At 42.5% G+C, this 18,992-nt stretch overlaps 1 protein-coding gene across 15 annotated transcripts in view; it reads left to right on the top strand.

Moving 5' to 3' along the window:
* LOC106998719 (uncharacterized) overlaps positions 1-17,061 on the top strand; it is a 34,959-nt gene extending 17,898 nt beyond the window's left edge. Inside the window, exons 2-10 of one of the 15 annotated variants that reach the window (XM_078004671.1) lie at positions 3,728-3,787; positions 4,899-5,107; positions 5,692-5,787; positions 5,920-6,066; positions 7,024-7,211; positions 7,649-7,730; positions 10,762-10,880; positions 15,207-15,363; positions 15,778-17,061. In XM_078004671.1, coding sequence (XP_077860797.1) covers positions 3,728-3,756 — 29 coding nt within the window. In that variant the 3' untranslated portion in view covers positions 3,757-3,787; positions 4,899-5,107; positions 5,692-5,787; ... (4 more) ...; positions 15,207-15,363; positions 15,778-17,061. Of the gene's footprint in view, positions 1-3,727; positions 3,788-4,898; positions 5,108-5,691; positions 5,862-5,919; positions 6,067-7,023; positions 7,212-7,648; positions 7,789-10,761; positions 10,881-13,185; positions 13,319-13,466; positions 13,581-15,206; positions 15,364-15,777 lie in introns of those variants that run through there. The other 14 variants (XM_078004673.1, XM_078004670.1, XM_078004666.1 and 11 more) reach the window with 14 other exon arrangements.
* The last annotated feature ends 1,931 nt before the right edge of the window (positions 17,062-18,992 follow it).

The following is an 18,992-nucleotide window of genomic DNA, read 5'->3' on the forward strand; positions in this document are numbered from 1 at the left end:
TCATATATTACATATCTGACATAAAATGCTTATTATCTACACTTACCACTTAATTTTATAAACTATATATGACATTAAACAAAAAATAACTACTTTTGTTTATTCAGAAAGGTACAAAAGCAATTAGACTGTTGGTTGCAGGACAGGAAGGCAGGGGGCAGGGAGTAGGTGATGCTGGCCAGCTCACAGGGACTGATGTCTCACCAGGCTGGGCTGTAGCTGGTCTAGTCTGTAGCTTTAAGCTTCCCAAAGTAGTACAAAAAGGCTTAGACCTTTATAACTTAAAAACCTGTCAAAAGAGTTTTCCTCCATGTGCACAGATAGGCAGGGTGTGTGTGTGTGTGTGTGTGTGTGTGTGTGTGTGTGTGAGAGAGAGAGAGAGAGAGAGAGAGAGAGAGAGAGAGAGAGAGAGAGAGAGATTGTGAAGAAACTATTTGCCAGTGGAAAATAATGCCCCCTTTTAAACAAGCTGAAAATGTCTTGATATAAGGCAGTGTGGTCTTGCTCCGCTGTTTATAGAGGAATCCTTTCATGCAGCCATGATATATGGAGGCTTTAAACCATTGAGATCCTTTACGCTAACAGACCATTTGTCTTGGATTTTCCAGGTTTCCAGATTGTCTTCAAGGAGTACACCATTGACTCTGAAATTAGCTATTGTGTGGACAGATATATTACAAGTCTCTAAATTATCATGTTGCAGGAACTTGTCATTCTAACACTTTAATGGAGTCTAGCTCTGTGTCAGCCCTCTCTCTGTCCTGAGACTTTGTCACACGGGTAATTCAGATGTCGGTGTCTCTGCCCCGCTTCCTTGCTTTTCATTAGGATCAACATTTCCACCTCCTGTTTTCTAGTTATCTTTCTTTTTGTTTCTGTGATACTTTCAAACCTGGGATTTTCCCTTAAGGGAAAAGTGGGTCTTTTGCTTGGGAAGCGTGCTTGTCTTCCCCAGTTGCACTCCAGAGCCTTTTCTTTATTAGTGTGCTTTTAGGCTTTTGGGGAACTGAAACCTTTTGGTTGCTGAATTGTGTGTGTCCCCTACCATCACAGAAAAGAAAGAATGTGTGTTCTTTCTCTTTTCATGTCAGTTAAAGTCATGTTTAGAGAATGCTTGAGGACTTCCCTGAAGGATGCCTCAGGATGGCACCAACCCACCAGATGTAGGCACTCTGGGGTGAACATCTTTCTCCCTCTGGAAGGCTTTCCTTCTAGCCCAGTGGCTCTAGTAGTTTATCGTCTGCATCAGAATCACCAGGGTCGTTGTTATTGTGCAGATTCTTGGGTTATACCCGAGACCCACTGAGTGTGAGCCTTTTAGGGCTGGAACCCAGGAATCAGCATTGTAACAGGCAACCCAGGTTTTGAAGCCCTGCCTCCTGGCAGATCTCTCACTGGCTGCGGAGCATCTCCTAAATAAGCATCTCACTTCACCTACAACAAAGCCACTGACTCCACTGTCTCCCCAAGGCCTGGAGGGAAGGAAGGTGGCTCCCTCTCTCTTCTTCCAAAACTCTCCTTTGGAGCTGGGCATGTTGTCCTCGAATGAGAGGGACTTGCAGGAAAGCCAGTGAACAAGACTTAGGAAATGCACAAGGAGTGAAACACAGAGATGTCAGAGCCTCTTCTGGCCAGGGATGGTGGAGAACCATGTAGTTTTTTCATGCATTAGTCCTCAAATATTTATTATGTGCTTACCATGTGCCAGACACCACTCTAGGTGCATTCTGTCCAACCTTGCATTTCCCTTCTTTTTGTCAGATACAAAAAATGAAGCTGAAATGTAAGTCCCAAATGATCATCAAATAGGCAGGACCAGCAAAATTATTAGGAGAATCAAGACAAATTTCTGGCTTTTTCTGTGTGTGCTTGTGTGTGTTGTATGTGTGCCTCTGTGTGCTTTTGTGTCACACGTACTCATGTGAGTTAGATTTTATAAAATAGCTTGTGTTTTCCAAGCGTATGTATATACTTTATTTATTTTATTAGTTCATTCAAGCATTTGTTTATTCATTCAGTAAAAAGCCATTCATTCATTCATCTAATATCTATAGTAGGTCTGCTGTGTGCCAGTCTAGTTAGTAGGTACTAGGGGTACGATGATGAGCCAGACCAAGTTCTTGCCCTCATGGAGCTTCTATTTCAGAGTAGATGATGCTCTCATATGCCTATTGAATACCTAGATGTTGTTTTGCAATTTCCTTTTCTGTAAGGATCGTCGTTTCAACAGATTGCCAAGTAGAGCCCAGGAGCCCTGCCCCCTGCTTTCCTCCTTCCTGGTTTCACAATGTCCTTTTCAGCAAAGATGCCTTTCCAGACATTTCTTTACATGTCTGAAATATTTATACACAAAACTGGGGAAGATGAATTAAAAGTGTGAACTCTACATGGCACTGAAGTCTAAAGAGGAAGTGAAGCTGTTCAGCTGAGGGTTTTGACTGGTTCCCATTGGGAAACCCCTTTCAAGCAAAACCTTCATGGAGCAACACACTTCAAAGAGGTTCCCGGTGATGCCGTGTTTAAAACTTGTTAATTGGACCTAATTGCGAACAGCTGCTCAGTTTAGCCACTGTTTGGGTTGGCATTCACCTACCATAGATCTAGGTCATCTTTTTGTTACATTACATTCATATTGGTATCGTAATATATTTGTTATAATCTTAGAATTTGTCACCATCCAAAGGATTATGAGATAATAAATAAAAACACGGAGACAACATATTTGTCAAGCCCTGAGGTCACTGCCAAGTACAAAAGCACTTGAGAGCAGATGCCTATTTGATACACTGTGTGTAGTCATGGCATTTCACTCACACACATGGGAAGGTTTCCAACAGCAACAAAAAATCTGTGGTGTTTTCTGGAAGCACTGAATGATCTTTTATTGTCCATTTCTTCTTCGTTTAACTATTGCCTTTTAATGCCATACATCACAGAAACAAGGGGGAGACTAATAAATAGTAGTTTATTAGGTGAAATTGCTATTGGATCTAGTTTTATACAATATTCATGTTTCTTAAGAATCACTTGGGGGAGCAACTTGTTGGTTAAATGTGAAGGGGTGATTTGGAAAATATTTAACAAGTGATAAGGCATGAGCACTGAGCAATTAGAAGGAATACTGGCCGTAGTAACCGGCATGGCCATACTCAGGCATACTTGTTGTGTAGCAACCAAAGTGTCTATTACAAGCAAGTTATCACTAAGGGTAACTAGAACATGATCCTGCTGGGATTCAGTGTAGAACATGCACGGCAGAGTTATCTTACTCTAGGAGTAAGAGAGCCAGGGTATTCCTACCAACTCCTGCCCATCACTGGTTGAAGGCAGTCCTGCCATGAAAGTGGCTAAGTGGGCTCTGGAGGTCTGGGGATGCCTTTATGCAAAGAAATGCTGGTTTGGCAACTGGAAGTCAGACTACTGAGTGCTGAAGTGATGAGTGCCTAGGGGTATGGGCGGACACCAGCAGTACCTGCTATGGTGGTAGGGGGGCATTTGAGGATGTTGGTGGGGCTGATCATGAAATATTTCTCTCTCTGGGGCATGTCAGGAGAAATAGCCTCCCTGAGGTTATTTGAAATAAATCGATACTCAAATTACATCTCATAAATTAAATGGGATTGAGGGGGGAGCATTTAATGAAAATGGTGATGGTATTGAGAACAGTGTAAGCAGTTAACACTAATTTGTTCTTCTGTGTGATAAGCGTGGCTTCTCCTTTTTCCAGATGAGGACATTGAGGATCAGGGATGTTGAAATACTTGCCCAAGGATGCACAAGTGGAATGGTAAAGACAGGATTTGAATTCTCTTTTTCTCTCTCCCTCCCCCCTCCAACTTTTCTGTTTCAACAAAGATTTGAATACTTACTATGTTCTGGGCACTATTTTAAGCACCACATAGCAAAGAAACAATTTTGGTCCTTTTTGATCCTGATAATCCCCCATCCCTCCCTTAAACGTTTTTCCTTCCCCAGGTCCTTCCCTAACTTTTGTGGAGCCCTGCAAGTGTAAAAACGGAGGCTCATATACCATACCTCAATATTTAAAAGTGATAAATCAAGCTGGCAGTGTTAAATAAAAGATGCTCCATCCTCCTGCCTTGATAAAGACACTTGTGCACAAGGGCTGCTGTGCACTGAGAATCTGTGGGGTCTTGGAGCACCATGCAGGAATGTGGTGGCTCAGAGGGTGTGAACACCTAGCCCATGGCCTGTGGCCTGTCCCTCATCTCTTCCCACCCTGGCAGTCCCATATAAGGGGGCGGTACACATATGTGTGTGGACATCCTAGCCTACACAGCTTGTATCCCCACAAACAGCACCCCTTAGCTTAGGGGTGTGTGCACTGGTGGTGTGACCTGCCTTGGAGAGAAACAGGCCTGGAGAAAGCTCTGGAAGTGGAATTAAGATCACTTGGACAGGGGATTCAGGGTCTCTGGTACCCAAGACATAGTCCAAAAGAGGAGATGCAGGCTGCAGGCTCCAGGTGGGTACATCTCTGTGCCCCTGAACTCTTCACCCCATATGAAGGGCACAACCAGAGGAATACTAGGGCCCCCCCTTTCCTGGGCCTAAGAATAACCCTCCCCATTCTATTTTCTCTGCCAAATCCCACTTTCACATGTGGATATTTTTTTGAGATGTGGCCTTCTGAGGATTTTTATAAAGTAAAATGTGGAATTCAAACACTCTACTTGTTGAACAGAGAGCAGGTCCATTGAGGTGGGCAGATGGTAGGTGTCACCGGAAGTGGAGGAGTGGGACTGTGGGGAGACCTGCTGGGCTCTCTGGGGCTACATGGACTTCCTTGCATTCAGCAGCCCTAGTCTACAGAGGGAGAAGCTATGCTGTCCCGGCCCTCTGTCTTGAGACCTTGATGTGTTCATCCCAAACCTCAGGAAGTGGCTGCAGTTTAGCAAGATCAGCTCTGCTTGCTGTTCACTTCTCCAGCCATGAGGACGGCAGCTCTGGATAGACGTCTAAAGCACACATGAAAGCAGTGCTTCCTTTACTGGGCCAGATTCTCCTGGGGGAGCAGACAGAAGCCCTCCAACGTGAGCAGGACGTTCTCATGCCAGTGTGCATTTGCCTGTCTCCCTTGGGGAAGGTAGGTGGTTTAAATTCTTTATTTATTAAGCCTGCACAATGTGATAGAACACTATGGGAGACAGTCCTCGATGTTTTATTCTTAAGAAAATAGGAAAGTGTATATACATTTCCCTTCCTTTAAATTCTATTCACTTCTCACTTTGTGTTAGGGGAGGCACTGAGGAATGCTGTTTTCATTTGCTTTTACTTTTAATATGGTGTTACTCAGAACCACTAGGGTATATCTATTAATATATCTGTATCTACATCTGTATCTATATCACCTATATCCATATCTATCTATCTATCTATCTATCTATCTATCTATCTATCTATTATCTATCCATCTATATTATCTATCTATCTACCTATCTAATCTATCTATAGATAGATATATGAGAGAGGATTTTGTAAGTTTTTTTTTTTTTTTGAGACAGGATCTCCCTCTGTCACCCAGGCTGGAGTACAGTGGCACAATCATAGCTCACTGCAAGCCTCAAACTCCTGGGCTCAAATGATCCTCCAGCCTCAGCCTCCTGAGTCGCTGGAACTATAGATACACACCACTGTGACTGACTGATTTGTTTAATTTTTATTTTGTAGAGATGGGTGGGGTCTTGCTACATTGCCCAGGCTGATATCGAACTGCTGACCTCAAGTGATTTTCTGCATCAGCCTCTCAAAGTGCTGGGATTACAGGTGTGAGCCACCACAACCAGCTGGAAGCTGGATTTTTAATGTTTCAAAGTAGAGCAACTGGGGTCACCCATTAGGTAACACATCCCAACACCTTTTCTCCTCTGAACGGCTCCCATGCTCATATCTCACAAGGTGCTCCGTGCTTCAGGATGTCTCCCCTGCTCTTCAGCCTCCTCTTGCTACACGGGCCAAGGGCACTGTTTGATGTTTGCAGCTTGTCCTCTTGCCTCCCTTCAACCCTTCAATTTATCTCTTCCCATTTGCATTATCCCTGACTAGGTATGTTGCTCATACGGACTCACAAGGGCCAATGTTAAAATTTCAGGAATGTTGTGAGCCACTTATTAAATACAGCCATTATAAAAGTGAAATGGCCTAAACTTACATTTAAATAAATTTCATTAAAAACAAAGTAATAATGATACTCGAAATTCATTACTTTCAAATTGTTTTACTATATGTTACTATTGTCTATGCTGTTGGGGTTATTTCTGTCTATTTTAACTGCAGGGTGGAAATATTATATAACAGTGTGCTCTGCTATGCCCTTTTCCCAACTGTGTGTTTCATGATGTCTTGTTGGAGCTTGAAATCAACCATGGTTGTAGTATTTATTTCATGTAAATTGGTAAACATTATGAATCAGGAGTCCCTCCCTTACCCAGAGAGCCTGTTGTTAACATTTACCAGCACACCGTGATCTGTAGCTCTCAAATCCTTAGATCAGAGTTTCTCAGTTCTAGCACTATTGACATTTTAGGCCAAATTTCTTTGCTTTTTGGGGGGTGTCACATGCATAGTGGAATGTTGAGCAGCATCTCTGGATGCTAGTAGCTTCCCCTCCCCGGTTGTGACAACCAAAAATGTCTCCAGAGGTTGCCAAATGTCTTCTGGGGGATAAAGTTATCTCCACTTAAGTTATCTCCACTGGCCTAGACAACATTTTCCTTTAATGTAAATGACTTGCTATTCTTCCCTTTTTAAACTTTAACATGCATCTGACAAATATTCAGTGCCCATTATGCCTGTAAATACAGTGATGAACAAGATAAGCATTGTCTCTGTCTTCATGGAACTCCAGTCTGAAATCACGGACTAAGCTGGAAATATACTGAGTATCCACTAGGACTAGAACATGCTATCTGCATGCTAATGTGCTCAGTAGGTGATCTTGATCTTTATTTATTCCATTAACACTAATTGCAACATTGTATAATGTTTATGTTTCCCCTTCAGGCGACTGTTGTCTCCTGGGCACAGGTAGCTACCAATAGGTGAGCCCCTCAGGAGATCACTGGTATATCTAGGATGGCAATTAGCTTCTTTAATATGACAGCCTCATGACAGCTGGCAAGGAGCTGCGATTGGAAGGAACTGGAAGTCACACCGAAGCTCATTGAACAAGCATGCCATGAGTGCCATGAGTAAGTAGTCCCAGCTGATGAGCTTATCAGGGGGTTGCCAGTGGGGGGCTGCCCAGGGGGAGATGGAATGGGAGACATAGCCAGACCTCAGAAGGATATGCAGCTCCTGTGAGGACCTAAGTGGAGCTGAGTCAGCATGGCCCTGGTGAGCACACAGCAGGCATTGATCAGCCACAGACTTCAGTATTGAGACCTTCTAGGGTGGGAACTAGATGAACTGGAGGACAGGCCAGGAACCTGCACATATGAATCATGTGGGCCAAGGACCTTCCTCCCCTTTCCTACCAACATGAAGCAGACCCTTCCCCCAGGGGTCATCTTGAAGAAAAATGGGAAAGTGGAGCGTGGTAGGCGACGAGGTGCTGCAATACCAAAATATCCAGAAGGCATTTAAAATTATTGGACTAGATGACATGTAATTTTCCTTCTTTACTTAGTAAAGTGAAGGACTCTGGAGAAAGATTTGATCAATTATAGAAAATAATGAAGGTACATTTTCTTTGCGTAACTAAATATAGGGTAAGTACATTTTGCATTTGCTAAAATTGTCTTTGCTCTGCCTCTGCACACATGTGGGCACCCGCGCACACACACAAATGGCACTTCTAGGAGTTCTTCCTTGCCACCACCTCCTCTCAAGAATCAATGCTCACGAAAGCATTTGTGAGAAATGTGGAGTTTACTGTGGAGTTTCAAAGGGAAGATGATGGAGGTTTCACTGTAACCCCCACAACAAACAGATTCATATTCCGTTTTGATACTGTGTTCATCATTTCCAATATGTACGTTTTTCCTAGTTGAGTATTTGATATCTTGGAAACCAGACTCTGTCTTGCTGTGTTGGTGTGTCATAGTCTAATTGGCAGCACGTTTCCTTTGGTAACAATACATAAGACAATGGTGTGTCTTATGTTGGTGACTTCTTATATTTGTTAAAATCTTTTAAGTCTACTGCTTTGCAGTCCTTCCTCAACTGCAAGCAGAGGCTTCCCCACTGAGGAAAGTACAGTCTGGAGTCCGACCATCACTTGCTATCTCCACCATTCACAAGCCAGGTAACCTTGGGCAAGTTACTGAAGGGTTCGGGGCTTTGTTTCCCCACCTGTGCAATGGGGATTATATTACTAACTACTTCATCGGACTGTAAGAGTTGAATGAGTTGATTCGTATAAAGAAATTGGAACACTGTCAGGTGGTGGTGACTTCTAGAAAAATAGTTGTTCTTACACGTGTTATCTCTTTAGTCCCCTCCCACACAGGCCCTGCCTCCTTTTACCTGTTGCTTTTTCTTTCCTCCCTTATTTTATAAATAATACTTCAGTGACCACAACTTTGAGATCTCTCTTCTCCTTCCCAAATGGCTTACCTAAGTATTTACTCCAAACAAATATGTTGTCTTTTAGAGATACTCTGGTAAGTAAAGATTGCTGTATGTAGTAACATATTTTTATCATTATTTCTGATGCATCTATGGTAGATGCAAGAGATAGTAAGGTATGAACTTGACTGGAGCCGAGCTAGGTTTTTGGGGAACATTAGGAGATGGGATGGAAAAAAGATAGGTTGGAGACAGATGGCACTTGAAGAATCTCCCCTTTGAAATCTTCGGTAAAGTCTATGATGTGATACCTCTCCATACATCTCTTAAGAGACTTTGTATTTTGATGATAGCCTTGAATGCTAGGGACATCACACCAGCTAGCCCATACAGGGTGGAGAGGACTTTCGCCCTCTTCAATTCACTGTGTATGGATGGCAATGTTTCTTCCCACATATGTGGCTGGCCCTAGGAGACAAGTCAGGCGATGTGAGCTGTGGATGTGAACTGAGAGAACAGTTGGGGCTTAGGTGAGAAGTGGAGATGCAGGAACTCTTCAGATATAGTGGCCTTAGGGAAAGATAGATGTATTAGACTATTCTTACATTGCTATAAAGAAATACCTGAGACTGGGTAATTTATAAAGAAAAGAGGTTAAATTGGCTCATAGTTCTGCAGGCTATACAGGAAGCATAGTGCTGGCATCTGCTCAGCTTCTGGTGAAACCTCAGGGAGCTTTTAATCATGGCGGAAGGGGAATGGAGAACAGGCATGCCACAAGTTGAAAGCAGGAGCAAGCAAGGGAGATTGGGGATGGGGGTAGGTGTTACAGACTTTTAAATGAGCAGGTCTCATAACATCTCACTCACTATTGTGAAGATGGCACCAAGCCATGAGGGATCTGCCCCCATGATCCAAACACCTCCCACCAGGCCCCTCCTCCAGCATTAGGGATTACAATTCAACATGAGATCTGGGTGGGGACACACATCCAAACTATATCACTAGACACTAACAAAGAGACACCCGGTCCATCTGGGTTCAAGGTGTGCCACAGGCCTGCATGTCCTCCTAAGCTTTTCCAGACCCTTGGTGCCAGAGTTCAAATGGCTGCAGTCCTGGCATATTCCTCAGTGAGACTGGACAAAATAATCCACTCCTGCAAATGGAAAATTTCTTCTGCGTAGGGTGAGCACTTCCAGCTCCAGAAATGAAACATGCTAAAGGCAGAGTGTGACTTGGCATGGGGTGACCGGTTTCCCAACTGATCGGTCCTCTACCCTGTTAGTTCATTTTGCTGACGATCTTGTCCATAAGAGCAAAGAACTTTCTAGCTGGTCACCTTTGCAACAAAGTAAGAGTTTTTGAAAGAGGATTTTAAAAAATTCTTTTTTGGTTTATTTTGGGTTTAATGAGTCAACACTTTATTTTACTATGAGTGTTTATAACCAAACCTAAATGTATGTAGGATCTTGAACTTCCCCCACAACTATTTCCTATTTGTTCCCAGAAAAATTCCAATGCCAGATTTTGCCATAGCAACCAGAGGCAAATATCAAGACAGCAATAAAGAGCAAGCTGGAAAAGGGTTTCCCTACAATGTGGCTTGAGTTTCTGTAGGGCATTCCATCCTCCGTGCGGAGCCCTGGAAGGCAAGAGGGGGCCCTGCGGTTCCTCGTGGGGGGTCTGGTAGAGTCCAGCTTTACCAGCATCCAGGACCCACTAGGAAATGTGTCTTTCAGGCAGCTGGGCTAGGGGCGGAAGGATCAGCTTGCCTGCTCCTCGGGCTTGGCACCTGTTGTGTGTTGATCTTTATTTTTCTATGTCAATTTTTCAAAATTAAATGTATTGAGTTATTATTTTTTCATTATGCTTTTCCTCTGAGCAGTTTAGTAAACAAGCCTGTTGTGTATTTCCTAATTGTCCCCTCAAGTGCTCTTTGGAAGAAGGCAGTGCATATATATAAGTAAGAAAATGGAACCAAAGAACAGGAGACTCTTCCAATACCTGCCCACGATGTCCCTCATTCTGTGTCCTTCCTTTTTGTCATGGTGGTTGTGGTAATGTTAGGAAGTCCCACTTCTTGCCCATAGGTAAAGTCATCTCACTACATGATAGCCTTCTTGCTGAAAGAACTTTGGGCTTCCGAGTTACTTCAGAAGTTTGGATTAGCGATGTGTTGTTAAATGTTTAATAACTTGCTCGCAGACATAAAATTGCTTTGATTTGTAGAGCTGATTTGCTGATTTCTGTGGTGCAAATCCTCCCACCATGGCAGATTTCTTTTTGCCAGAGTGACCTCATGAACGTGGAACTGGAAGGAGATGAACACATTTAACTCTCATGCACTGGTAAGAGCTGGCTGCCCCACACTGCTGGGTCTGTGGACTTAGGCCTGGTTTCTCAACTTCAGCACTATTGACGTTTTGGGCAGAATGGTTGTTGGTTATTGGTGGCTGTCCTGTGTATTGTAGGATGTTTAGCAGCACCTGTGGTTTCTACTCACTAGATGCCAGGAGCAACCCCTTCCCACCAAGTTGTAACAACCAAAATTGTCTCCAGATTTTGCTAGATGTCTCCTGAGGGGCAAAATCTCCCTTAGTTCTGGGCTATTCTGCATTGGTAGTGCTTAGAAGGTCCATTCAGCAGGCAGCAGGCCTCCATTGGTAGCTTTTCCATGAACCACTCTGAATATGCACCCAAACAGGTTCTCTCTTGGCATTTTGGATGTGGTGCATTGGTCTGTTCTCATGCTGCTAATAAAGACATACCCGAGACTGGATAATTTATAAAGAAAAGAGATTTAATGGACTCACAGTTCCACATGGCTGGGGAGGCCTCACAATTGTGGCAGAAGATGAAGGAAGAGCAAAGGGACATCTTACATGGCAGCAGGCAAGAGAGCTTGTGCAGGAGAACTCCCCTTTATAAAATCATCAGCTCTCATGAGACTTATTCACTATCATGAGAACAACACGGGAAAGTCCTGCCCCCATGATTCAGTCACCTCCCACTGGGTCCCTCCCATGACACATGGGAATTGTGGGAGCTACAATGGAAGATGAGATTTGGGTGGGGATACAGCCAAACCATAACATGTGGTATTGCAAAACACTGAAGGTGTGCTTCCTTGGGTAGTCTTGAGAAGTGTCATGCTGTAAGGACTTAAGGCACCAAAAAATTAAGACATAGCAGGGCCACCAGGAGAGCATCAGTGTAATTCCACTGTAGGATATATCCTACATCCATTATAGGATGGATTTTGACAGACTGCAGAGGTCCCTTAGGCAAACCTTTCCTTTGTATGGGTGAGAAACAAGACTCAGAGACAAGGTGTGACTTGTCCAAGGGCAAGATGTGGATGTGCTTGGGACAGTCACAGGGGTGTTGTGGTGAATGCCTGTGTGACATACTGGGATTTAGAACTGACTCCAACTTGTAGCCAAATGTGTTTTGTGGGCTTTTCAATGTTGGGTTTGGATGGATATATTTTGACGTTTCCCTGTCCCCTACCTCTCTGCCCCTTTGGAAATATCTGATCATGAAAACCGTATTATAATGAGGGACTTCTGTTTCAGATAAAACTATTCCCTTCAGCTTCAGGAGTGAGTTGATTATTCACGTGTTCTATTTAGGGGGTTTAAGCTGCTAGTCGTCAAAGAATAAATGCTGAAGCTTGTCATTAATTCCTCTTTCTCTCCTCCCACATCTGCTCTGGGCCTTCTCATTGATGTAGTATCTCAGGTTACTTCCAAAATAATTTGAGAAAAGGATTTATGGAAGAAGCTAGCTTTCCAGTAGAAAAGTTTAGATGACAAGATTAATGTGATAAGAACTAAGAAAGCCCTTCCTAGTTTTCATTGAAAATGTGTTTTTAATGCCCAGAGGTGCCCAATCAAAAAGGAAATATTACAGAAGGATTATTTTCATCAACAGAGTTCTTGGGCATTGCAAGTTCCAGTGTAATTAGGGAAATAACATATGAGTACATCAGTACACTTCAGATGCCAATACGTTGGGCTTAATGAGGACAGCAAGTCTGCTTTTATTAGGGGATTGAATAAAAGTGAAAGGAGTGCTTGAAAAGAATTGGTAATTTTGGATGGGATAATTCATCACTTCGCTCCAGATCAGTTTTTCACAGTAAGAAGTGCTGGCTCTTCAGAAAATTTGGCACAACCAAAGTTTATTTTCACTACCTCCTCCTTCTCCCATTGTCCTTTGTCACCCCCCCAGCAGGTCCACAGTGATTCTGCAGGTCATCCCTGTGGGCCCTGCCCATTCTCTTCCATCAGGGGCTATCTTACATCAATCTTTCAAGGTCTCCTTAGTGATGTAGGCCAGTTGGGTTTTTGCTTTCTTTTCTCAGAGGACAATTCAGCCTCAGCGTCTTAGACTAAAAGGATTCATGCAAGGGTGTCAGATGTTATATTAGGCTAAAGGGGAGGTATTTTGGGTTGTGGGGAGCACTTAATGCAATCCTGTATGACATTCCCTACTCAGTGATGTTCAGGCTCCACAGACCAACATGGGAAGGGCTTAAGGGAGATGAGAAAAAAATCTCTTCTTCCGCAAGGATTTTCAGTTGATCAGTTTTGTTACTTTTTTGTGATGAAACTATTTGCACTGCAACTAATGATTTTTTTTTTTCTCAAGGTGGAAAAGGTAGGAGCAACAGCTTTCAGTCCTAAGGATACATTCTGTGGACCTTCATAAGCTCTAGGAACTAGGGGGGCAAGATTGAGGAGGAAATAGAGAAAACAATTTGCTGTATAGTATTTTCCCCCGAGCTGCCATCTGGGGCCTTCAGAGCTTAACACTGCACCCTTGCACTGTTGCACACACCACAGGAGCAATACCAAGAGATGTCAAGGAGATAATTTGGCATGGTAGAGACTTTTGTTGTCATTCAATATCTATTTTTCCTTCTTTGTTAGTACTGGAGTACCTGAGTTTTGGCTGGGCACAGAACTGTCTGGAATACAGACTACAGTTCCCAGCCTTCTGTGCAGTTCTGTGTGGCCATGTGACTAAGTTGTTGTCAATATGAGGTAAGCAGAAGGGGTCTGTAAAACTTCTTAAAAGTCTCCTTGAAGGAAGAGGGATTTCCTCTTCTTCTTCCTGTTCCCTGTTGTCTGGAAAGTGGCTGCAATGTCTGGAACTCTGGCAGCCATTTTGGACCAGAAGAGACCTTGAGAATGGCAGATGCTCATAACAGAGCAATAAAGTAGAGCAGGTCTGGGCCCCTGACACCATCGAGTGCCATGGCAGACCTGGACTACCTCCCTCCAGGCTTCTCAACTGATAAATATAAATTTTGATCTTGGCTGGGATGCCTGTATTCCCAGCACTTTGGGAGGTCGAGGCAGGTGGATCACTTGAGGTCAGAAGTTCAAGACCAGCATGGCCAGTATGGCGAAACCCCGTCTCTACTAGAAATACAAAAATTAGCTGAGTGTGGTGCCACACACCTGTAATCCCAGCTACTCGGGAGGCTGAGGTAGGAGAATTGCTTGAATCTGGGAGGCGGAGGTTGCAGTGATCCGAGATCATGCCACTGCACTCCAGCCTGGGATACAGAGCAAGACTCCATCTCAAAAAACAAACAAACAAATAACTAACTAACTAAATAAATTTTGGTCTTGTTTAAACCACTGCTGTTTTTGTGGGAGTTTTTGTTTGTTTCTTGCAGACAAAACAATTCTAACTGATACAGTTAGTAAGATGGAGTTAGTTAGAACAAGAGGGAGCTTAATGTTACTGGAAGATTGTTTCCATCATGCTAATATGTCCATTTCCAGTGTATGGATGTTACTGAATAGAAACCTAGTATCAACTATTAGAATCTCTTTTCATGAGTTCTGGAAAAACCCTGACAAACCATTCTTAAAATTCCCCTTTTCCCAATCATGTAACTCAAGCCCCGTCTATTTGTAGCCATCATTAACATTTTAGACTTCTTAAAATTACACTTATTTTACATTTATTGACTTTTAACGTGGTGGCTCTGTGGTGGGATGTGGGGTTAACCTAACATCATTACAAAATTTACAAATCATAGTTACGGTGGTTTATTTGGAAATGTTTTCTGTAGATGCCCAGTCTCATTTATTACATATGAATTTTTGTTATGTTTAATCCCTAGTGTTGGTTTGGCTTGTGACTCTCATTTTTTATTTGAAATATTTCAAACATACATAAAAGAGTGTATGTCCAGATGCCATTTATCTAGCAAACATAACTCTGTAGAACAGTAGTTGCCAACTTTATTTATTAATGTAGCAGCGGAAGCCTTTTTGCAATGGCATCCTATGCAGAAGCCCAGTATATAAAACATCTCAGAGCTTCTCTGGTTGAAGCAAAAATGGAGGGCTTGGAGCCTTCCTAGATTAAACCCCACCTTGGCCACCCCTTTCTACACCATGGTAGCCCCTGAAATCTGCTCACACAGCCTGATGGTCCTGTGAGCACAGCTGAAAAGCACAGATTAAGAACAGGTTCAAGAATCAGAAAGCAAGCTAAACACGGTGATCAGATCAGCCATAGCAGGTGATCCGGTGTACAAATATTAAAGCCCATCCATTTTATTCATAGAGGAGCCTCTGAGATTCTCATTCAGAACTCTGTGCTCTTATGTTAGCCACAATTCTAACAAGCTTTGCAATCTGGTTTCTCAGTCATGGAAGAATAGAAGAACAACTCAGGGGAGGAAGAAGTCAGACATAGCCAGACATGGCTGCTAGCAGTTCCACCAATGAAAGAGACCAGGATGTTTAAAACAGGCAAACACAAAGCGTGAAAAACTAGAAGCTAAAACTTCTGAGGTCATTTAAGGTAAATGTAGTTCCCTAATGTATTCCAGTGGGTTATGAGGGCATGATTTTATATATTTACATCTAGAGAGAGTGTGTGTGTGTGTATACATATATATGCATGTATAGATGCATAAATATATATGTGTATATATAGATTTAGTGAGTGTGTGGTTGTATAAAGTATGTGTATACATAAATACATAAAATGTTTGTATACTTATAAATATATATTATATATGTAAATAATATGCATATATACATATACAATATTTTGCTTAGTGGTTATAGTGATGATTCTGAGAAGAAAAGCCTCATTTTCTGTTAGTCATTCTGTTTACAGTAATAACAATAATACTTACTGAAACAATTTTTATGTGCTAGATACTGTTCTGTTTTGTGTGGTTAATTTATTTACTCTTTCTACTTTCTGAAGCAGGGACTATCATTATCCCTGGAAGCGGAGAGAAGTTCAGTCCCTTGCCCAACATCACACCGCAAGCATGCGTTGGAGCTGAGATTCAAACCCAGGCATTCAGGGTCCAGGGACGATGCTCTTAATATATTCCATATCTTAGGAGAATTTCTCCTATTTAAACAATAAAAGTGCAAAAATCTTGTGGCTAGCCAAAATTTTCAGTTGTTTGGAAAACTTATTTATCCAATAAGTGGAGAACTCACTTGTCCTCCAACAATTCTGGATAAATGAAAGAACGAATTGAACTGAGACTGGTATCCGGGTCTCCCAGTACTTTGTAGTTCCTATCCATATGGCTTGTCAGGAAGGCCACAGGGAGGTAAACTAACTCGAGCAGGTCTGAGTAACCAGAAACAATCCCACATCAGACTGTTGGCAGTGAGAGTGGAACACTCAGAGCTGAACCGCGTGCAAGATGCTTGCATTTTCATTTGCAATGTTGTCATCTTCCTCATGGCTCAAGAGGTATTTTGGAGTTGACATGAAGGCTACTGTAATTTTTAGAGGCTTTTTGCTTTCTGGCTTGTATTTACATATTGTGGTAGAAGAGTCAGAAGACCTCAAGCTTCAAAAGTGAATCTTGTTGCAACTTACGAAAGCACCACCCTGTGGGGTGCAGCTCTCAGCATGTGTCACCCCAGGCGCTGTGATTTCCCTGGCTTCATCCAACTTTGGTTGCTGTTCTTCATGCTCAGGAATTCTGCAATTGCCATAGCTTTTGCTGTTGTTATGTCTGTAGGTATGGACTCATTTCTACCATTCTGGAATGAAACATTATTTCAAGGAAAGCTTCTTATTGTAAAAGGTCCACACATTCAGAAGGAAACTGGGAGCACATTTTCTCATAGGCCTGAAGCATTGACTGACTATGCGTCTTTCCCCTTAGCGTTGTCATCATATTGTAAGTGGATGAGTCATGGACAACATTTTCACACACATACATGAGGTCCGTCGACCGGTCCTTAGGACAACTAGATTTCTTTTCTTTCTTTGTTTTAAAGAAGAAGACAAGTCAAGATACAGCAGATAAAAATGCTCAGCACATTTGCTGAAATCTTAGCAAAATCAAATTACTAGTAATTTGTTAATCACACTATACCTGTTTTGAGCCAATCCTACTTAACCCATCCTCCATCTTCCTCATGCTTGCCTCCCTGGTAAACTCCTATTTATGTTACAAAGATCAGTGTTTATGTTACTACTTTTGTGCTATTTCTGAACATTAAATGTACTTCTGTTGTAGAACATATCTCATGGAATAGTTATTAGCACATATCCATTGCCCTTGTTAGGCTGTGAGTGAGCTTTCTTTTTTTTTTGTTTCCTTCCTTCCTTCCTTCCTTCCTTCCTTCCTTCCTTCCTTCCTTCCTTCCTTCCTTCCTTCCTTCCTTCCTTTCTCTCTCTCTTTCTCTCTTTCTTTCTTTCCTTCTCTCTCTCTCTCTCTCCCTCTCCCTCTCCTTCTCCCTCTCCCTTCCTTCCTTCCTTCTCTCTCTCTTTTTCTTTTTTTTTTTTTTTGGTGTCACTCTGTCACCCAGGCTGAAGTGCAATGGTATGATCATAGCTCACTGCAGCCTCGATTTCTCAGGCTCAAGCGCTCCTCCTGCCTCAGTCTCTGGAGTAGCTGGAACTACAGGCACATATTACCACTCCTGGCTTAAAGCCTGGTAGTTTCTCGTAGGTAGGATTCATAACTAATGTATTGCCATGTCCTAGCACATAGAAGGTATGGTATGCAGAATTCTAAGATCACTCCCAACCCCTCTGGCATCCATATCCTAGAAAATCTCTTCTTCTTAAATATGAATGGGACCTGTGAATATGATGGCTGTCACTCTCTGATTAGATTACATTATATGGTTAAGGTGAAGGACTTCTGCAGCTATAATTAAGGTCCCAGATCAGTTGATCTTGAGTTACTCACAAAGGAGATTATACTGGGTGGCCCTACCTTAATCAGGGAAAAGCCCTTAAAAGAGGACTGTGCCCTTCCTGAAGGAAGACAGTCCACTGCTGGCTTTGAAGCAGTAAGCAGCTGTGTTTTAAGGGGGCCTATGGAGGGGCCCATGTGGCAAAGACCTGAGGGTGGCCTTTAGAAGTTGACAGCAGTTCCCAGCCACCGGCTAGCGAGAAAACAGGTGGCTCAGCCACATAGCCACAAGGAAGTGAATTCTACCAACAATCCAAATGAGCTTGGAAGTGGATTTTTTCCATAGTCAAGCCTCCAGATGAACACTTTAACTGTAACATATGAACAGCTGAGTAGAGGACCTGCTTCAGCCATGCCTGGACTCCTGGACTCCTGACTTGTGGAAACTGAGATAACAAACGTATATTACTTTAAGCCGGTAAGGTTGTGGTAATTTGTTATGCAACAATGCCTAATACAGTAGGCATCTTAAATGTTTGCTGAACTTACTTTAATCAGGGAAATATAATATTTAAAAGGAATATCTTCTAAAGTTTTAGCCAATTTAATGAATGTAGATATCTTAAAGAATTGCCATCTTCCTTTGGATCTTCTAGCCATGCAATCAACTTCACACACTTCCAACTTTTCATAAATACCAGCTTCTGATCATCTGGAAACAGGAAGTGAGATTCTCTCCAGCCATCATTTGGCATTCTTGGGAGATAGAATGGATAAAAATTGATGTTGAAATGAGACCACCATCATTTTTCAGTCTGCTCACCATGTACAGAGCTCAGGATGATTAGAAAATGTAAAACACATGTGAGTGGCTCAAACCCCTTTAGTTAAATCACATTTACATAGATCAGTTTTCCCAAGAGACATAAGTTAGCTGAACTTAAGCAATTAAAAAAAAAAAAAACCTAAAACCTTTTGCTAAAGCCAAAAAACATGCATGAGTTAAACCATATCAGATGGAATGGTTTGTTTTGAAAAGTGTTTGGTTTGTTGCCTATATACATGCATGCTTTTTAAAAAGGCAGATAGAAAAGCAGAACTTGCAAGACCTTAGCTGCTGAGGTGAAAAGTCGGTAATACTTCCACCACAGCAGTTGATATCATCGGTCTCACCAGCAGGTCACAGATTTGTTGCTTGCTTTCTATGACTTTCTTGAACCATCATAGGGACCATGGCAGACAGAGGGATGGTGAAGAGGGGTGAAAACAAAACTGGACTCAATCTCGAGCTTGGTATTCCACTGAG

Source organism: Macaca mulatta, chromosome 6 (assembly GCF_049350105.2).
Source record: "Macaca mulatta isolate MMU2019108-1 chromosome 6, T2T-MMU8v2.0, whole genome shotgun sequence".
NCBI classification, from domain to species: Eukaryota; Metazoa; Chordata; class Mammalia; order Primates; family Cercopithecidae; genus Macaca; species Macaca mulatta.